This window comes from Pteropus alecto, unplaced genomic scaffold (genome assembly GCF_000325575.1).
Source record: "Pteropus alecto unplaced genomic scaffold, ASM32557v1 scaffold74, whole genome shotgun sequence".
Taxonomy (NCBI): Eukaryota; Metazoa; Chordata; class Mammalia; order Chiroptera; family Pteropodidae; genus Pteropus; species Pteropus alecto.
In genome coordinates this window covers 272,584-278,451 of record NW_006436291.1, presented here as the reverse complement: position 1 = coordinate 278,451, position 5,868 = coordinate 272,584, and the positions used below count along the sequence as shown (strand labels likewise).

The 5,868-nt window shown below is 56.3% G+C and overlaps 1 protein-coding gene across 1 annotated transcript in view; it reads left to right on the top strand.

Moving 5' to 3' along the window:
- ADGRA1 (adhesion G protein-coupled receptor A1) overlaps positions 1-5,868 on the top strand; it is an 11,658-nt gene that overhangs the window by 4,764 nt on the left and 1,026 nt on the right. The window contains exons 3-5 of the mRNA XM_025047513.1: positions 24-169; positions 4,433-4,531; positions 5,686-5,868. The exon at positions 5,686-5,868 is cut by the window's right edge and continues 258 nt beyond it. Coding sequence (XP_024903281.1) covers positions 24-169; positions 4,433-4,531; positions 5,686-5,868 — 428 coding nt within the window. The remainder of the gene's footprint in view (positions 1-23; positions 170-4,432; positions 4,532-5,685) is intronic.

Below are 5,868 nucleotides of genomic sequence, written 5' to 3'. Positions count from 1 at the left end.
CTGACCCGCCTCTCCCCCGCCAGGTGGGCATCGTGCTGCACTACTCCACACTGTCCACCATGCTGTGGATCGCAGTGACCGCCAGGAACATCTACCAGCAGGTGACCAGGAAGGCCCCGCCGTGCCCTGGCGCAGACCAGCCGCCGTCCGCCCAGCAGCCCCTGCTCAGGTACCCAGCTCGGCCGCCTGCACCCCAGGCTCCGAGAGCCTCGGCCCGGACCCGCTGCTGGGGTCTCGGCAAAGAAGCTCACAGAGCAACTCGGGCGAGGACGATGAGATCCACACAGGTGGCCGGGGCGGGGCGCGGTGCTGGGTGTGCTGGTGGTGCTGGGTGCGGGCCGTTGGGAGTCAGGGTTGGGGCTGGACACGGGGTGACGTGTGTCGAGGTCGGGGCAGCGTGCTGGGCGCTGCAGCCACGTCGGCGGGTCTGAGGGAGCCCGTGTGCGCCGCAGCGCTGTGAGCCCCGCCCCGTGGGGCGCCGTGGTGAAGACGCGCTGAGGGGTCCGCGGCCGGGTCCTGGCTCTCTGATCGAAGGCGCCCGCGCGTGCCCCGGGGGGACCAAGGCCGTTTGCTTGCTGATTCCACGATGGCTGCAGCCTGAGTTTTCCAGGCTTGGGAAGGGGCCCCCGCTCCAGCCAGTGCTGGGACTTCCTCAGGCTGAGGCTTTGGGGGGCAGGTGGACAGAGGCACTGTGGTTTATTAGGGGTCTCCGTGACGGCAGCTGCTGCCACCGCGGGGTTGTGGGCGCCAACCGTCAGGCCGAGCTCCGTCTAGCTCCAAATGCCGAGGGGGCTGCTAGGGAAGGGTCGGCTCTGGGGACCCCAAGGGCCCCTGCCCTCCCGGAAGGCCCGTACGGGGTCTCTCAAGGGTCCGTGAAGTCCAAACCCATTCCAGAGCCGTGTCACAAGGTCCGCAGACCGCGTAGCCGAAGGTCTCAGCGTGGATCCTCCCTGCGTGGGCCCGGGGGCGGGGTGGACGGCCAGCTCTGGGTGTGTCCTGCTTTGGCAGACAGGGCTGCACCCCCCAGACCCCCATCTCTGGCCCTCAGCACGTTGGCTTCGGTCAGGGCCGGGCAGAGGGACAGTGGGGACAGACGTGTCTTCTCTTTCAAGGCCAATCGGAGTCCCTGCGAATGTCAGGGTCAGCTCTTCCATCCCCGCAAAAATGGCCATCGGGATTCTGGGAGGGGCTGCGCCGAACAGGGCATTCTGAGAAGCGCTGGCGTGAACGGTGCGCACTCCGAAGACGCAGGTGTCTTCAGCTCCTGCAGCGACGTTCTGTGCGCCTCGGCACCAGCCCACACCTCCTGAGCCCGGGGTCTTCCTGGGCTGGACGCTGTCACAGAGGGGACCGTCCTCCTGTCAGCTTGGCCGTCTGTTCCTGAGGACCAAACTGTCCTGACTCCTGGGCTCCATGGTCTTGAAGTCAGAGGACGAAAAGCCTCCGTCTTTTTCTCTTTTTCAAGATGACTTTAGGGTTTTTATTTTTCTGTATAAAACTTAGGATAAATTGGTCACATAAAAGAAAGAATCTTCTGGGATTACGGTTCCATGTCCTCGTAAGCAGCTTCTTAGTTTCCCTGTGGTTTCCTGCTACGTGGTTTTTGTGTATTGACCTTACGGCCTTCCCGAAGTCGCTCGCAAGGCCTTGTCCTGTCCCTCCCCTGCGTTCCCCGACGCCCAGTCATGTCACCAGCGACCCAAACAGACTCTCTTCCTCCTCCCTCGCTGGTGCCTTTGCTTCTCGGCTGCCTTGTTAGAGTGCGGGACTGCAGGACAGTGCTCACTAGGACTCGGGACAGGGACAGCCTGTCTTCTTCCCGATCTGAGGGGAGGGGCCAGCATCTCCTTGTCAAGCGTGACGCTGGCTGGAGGCGTTCTCAGAGGCCTTGGTGGTTGGAGACGCGTGTGTTCCTGGCTGGCTGAGCCTTTGAAATGGTCGCGTGTCCAGTTTTCCCAGATGGCTTCGCGGCGTCTGTGGATCGGTCGTGTGGTTTGTCCTCGCTGTCTGGGGTGAAGTGCCCCAGCTGACGGTTACGAGCAGCACAGCACGCATCGCCGTGACAACCGGACTGGGTCCTGATGCTTCATCCTTTGCATGAAGCCCTAGATTTCATTTGCCAATACGCTGTCAGAGGTGTTTCTGTTCCCGAGGGGGGCTCTCAGGGAACTTACTTCTTCTGTGTCCTTGTCTGGTTTTGGAACCAGCTTATGCTGGCCTCAAACTGCGCCAGAGGGCACCCCCTCCCGAGTCCCTATAAAACCGGTGTCCTCTCTTCCTTAGATGTGTGATCAGATTCACCAGTGACGTCTGCAGGACCTGGAGTCTCTCTGTCAGATGTTCGTGGATATCGAAGTCAATATTTTTACTGGATAGTCAGATTTTCTAATTCTTCCTGTTTTGATGTTGGTAATTTCTTGAGTTTTTCCCAAAGAATTCATTTATCCATTACATCTACGTTGCTGAATCATTTTGGAAATACTTGTATCTCTATTACCTCCTTTCCGGTTCCTCGTGGTTTCCTTTGATCTTTTATTTTTCTGCCTGGTCGAGGTAGAATCTTACATCATTGAACTTTAGACCTTTCTTTTTTCCTACAGAAGCATCCATAGCTATGAATGTCACTCCGAGCCCTGCTTTGGCTGCATCCCAGAAATCTGATGTGCTATGTTCTTTCTCATTCCGTTTTAAATAGTTTCTAAATTCCCTTGTGATATCTTCTTTGATCCATGAATTATTAAGAAGTGTGTCATTTCATTTCCAGATATTTGTGGTTTTTCTAGTTATCTCACTATTAATTTCTAATTTAAATTCATTGTGGTCAGGGAATATACTCTGCATGATTTCAATGCTTTTAAATTTATTGAGACGTGTTTTATGGAGCATCACATCATCTGTCGTGGTGAGCAGACCACATGCACTTGAAAAAGAATGACTGCTACGCAATTACTGGTTGTGATTTTCTAAAGAGCACTTAGGGCGAAATGATTAATGTTCAGGTCTTCTATTTCTTTACTGATATTTTTGACTACTTGTTCCATAAGTTGCTAAGGGAAGTCAGCTATGATTTTGGAATTGTCTAGTTCTCTCTTTAATTTTGTCCATTTTGCTTCCCATAGTTTGAACCTTTTCTTGGATACCCACACATTCACGGTTGCAATGTCTTCCTGTGAACTAACACTGACATCACTAGGAAATGTCTCTCTGTCTTTTTCTCTTATGGTCTACTTTATTTGCTATTAATGTACCAGTCTAGCCTTCTTGGGTGTGCGATTTGTATGGATCATTTATTTTTTTATCCATTAACTTTCATACTTCCTGTGTCCTTATATTTTAAATGCTTCTATTATAAACAGTATATATACGACTTGCTTTTTGCTGTTATTAATAAATTCTGATGATCTCTGCCCCTGGAGTGTTCAGTCCACTAAAATTTAATGAAATTTTTATTTGGTTGGATTTAAGTCTCCATTTCACGGTTTGTTTTCTTTTCTACTTTTTCTTTTCTTTTCCTTCTGTTCTTCCTTTTCTCTTTTTATTTCCTTCTTTTGGGCTATTTTAATATTTTTTTAAATTTTATTTTCATTTCTCTGTTAGCTTTTTGCCTGTTAAATTTTCTGTGGTTGCTTTAGGGATTAAAATCCACAGCGTTTTCACAGTCTATTTAGTGTGGGAATTCTATTTCATGTAAAATGTATTAGGAAGGTTGCTACCATGTCCCCTCTTGCCATCCTCACGCTGCAGATGCCAGGTCCACCACCCCTGTATGTGTCGTAAACTCCCAAGGCAGAGTTAATATTCTTTCTTTAAGCCATCACATATATTTTAAAGAAGTTAAGGGGAAATAGTCTGTTATATTTACTCTAATATTCAGCTTTCCAATGTTCTTCCTTCTTCCAACTATCCATCAGCCCAAAGAGCTCCGTTTAGCCTTTCTTGATGTGCATGTCAGCTGATGGCAAATTCTCTGATTTCCATTTTTGTTAGAACCTCTTTATTTCTCCTTCGTTCTGAAAGACGCGTTCTCTGAGTATAGACTGTTGGGAGCAGAGTCTCCAGGGCTCACCGAAAGTGACCGTAGGCAGAGTCATGCTGCTCCCACCCAAGGACTTGGGACCTGTGTCCTTCTTCTCATTGGTGACACGGCACTGGGGCCTGGCCAGGGCCATCTCTGCAGGGACACAGCAGCCAGCGAGCTGGGATGCGGGACAGGGAGGGGAGGCGAGGCCACGGGGTGGGGGAGGCGGGGAGGGGAGAGGAGAGGCCGGCCCTAGCACTGGCTCCCTGGTCAGCTGAGCTGGTGCTGCCCGTGACTGACCACTGCTGGCCAGGTCCCCTGGAACATGCCTTTATCCTTTGCCTCAAGGGCAGCTCTGTCCCTGAGGGACTCGGCTGGGTTCACAAGGCAGTGAGCGGCCTCCTGTTCCCGCAGGTTCTACCTCATCAGTGGCGGGGTTCCTCTCATCATCTGTGGAGTCACGGCCGCCACAAACATCAGGAACTACGGGACGGAGGACGAGGACTCGGCATAGTGAGTAGGGGCGCTGAGGGGGCAGGCTGGCGGTGGGCGAGGCCCTGGCTGTCAGCCTCGCTGCGGATGTCCAGGGGGCCCCTCTGCTCGTCACAGCCACTCCTAGACGACAGACTGGACCGGCCAGCCCAGCCGAGACCATGCAAGGCAGGAGTCCTGGGGCCCCCCAGTGACCATACCCAGGTGTTCACGTGGTGACAGCTGAGCAAGGCTGGCCCACTCCAACAGACTCGGTTTGCCCAGCCCCTCCCTGGCACGAGGGGTGCACTTTCTGGGGAGGGGAGAGGCCTGGGGAGCAGTAAGCCCCAGCAGCACGGCGACAGACGCAGCAGGCCCTCCCACCCTGTCCACGCCCAGGACCTCAGTGCCCTCACAGGAGGCGCCCCCTGGTCCGCCGGCTCCCGGGCCCCAGGACAGTCCCCCAGCCATCTGACCTCCAACCCCCGCAGCCTGAGGGTGTCAGCCCTCTCCCGGTGGGTGGCAGGGCCCCTCGCTCATCAGATGAGTCTGCCTCAGCGGCCCTTCCCAGGCCACACCTGATCGTGAGGCCACCCGTCGGCCATGCCTTGCAGTGACTTCCATGGGGATCCCAGGGCCCAGGGATGCAGAGGCCCAGGGGCTCATCTCCCCCACGGCCAGCCCCTCCCGTCCTGGGGAGGCCGGCCTGTCCCCCACACCCACACCAGCCCTGCTGGGCTCAGGTAATGGCATGGACCTCAGCAGGCCCTGAGGACCATCGCGCTGTGCCCCGCCCTCAGGGCCCTCACCAGCTCCTCCTCCCTCAGCCCCCCCCAAAAAGCCCAGCCTCACAGGACATACTGGCCCTGTCCCCTCCAGCGCTCAGCCCTTCCTGGATCTGGCACTGGGCATGAGAACAGCCGCTGCGCGGAATAGCGGCGGTGGACATTGTCCCGCCCCACCGCGCCCCACCGCGCCCCACCGCGCGTGCCCGCGACGGGGTGCCAGTGCTCCGTGCTGCCGGGGCCGGGTCTGTTCTGCATGGCGCTAGGGTCCCGCGCTGTGCTCGTGTCTGCCACACACGTGCCCCCGGTCACTGCGCACGACGTTCTCCTCCCAGTGAGTTCAGGGAGACTGACCCCTAGGCTGGCCGGGCGCTCGGCCCAGCGTGACGCGCTGACCGCTCTCCCCCGCAGCTGCTGGATGGCCTGGGAGCCCAGCCTGGGCGCGTGCTACGGGCCGGCAGCCTTCATCGCCCTGGTTACCTGCGTGTACTTCCTGGGCACCTACGTCCAGCTGCGGCGTCACCCAGAGCGCAGGTACGAGCTCAGGGAGCGGCCAGAGGAGCAGCAGCGGCTGGCGGGGCTGGGGTCACAGCC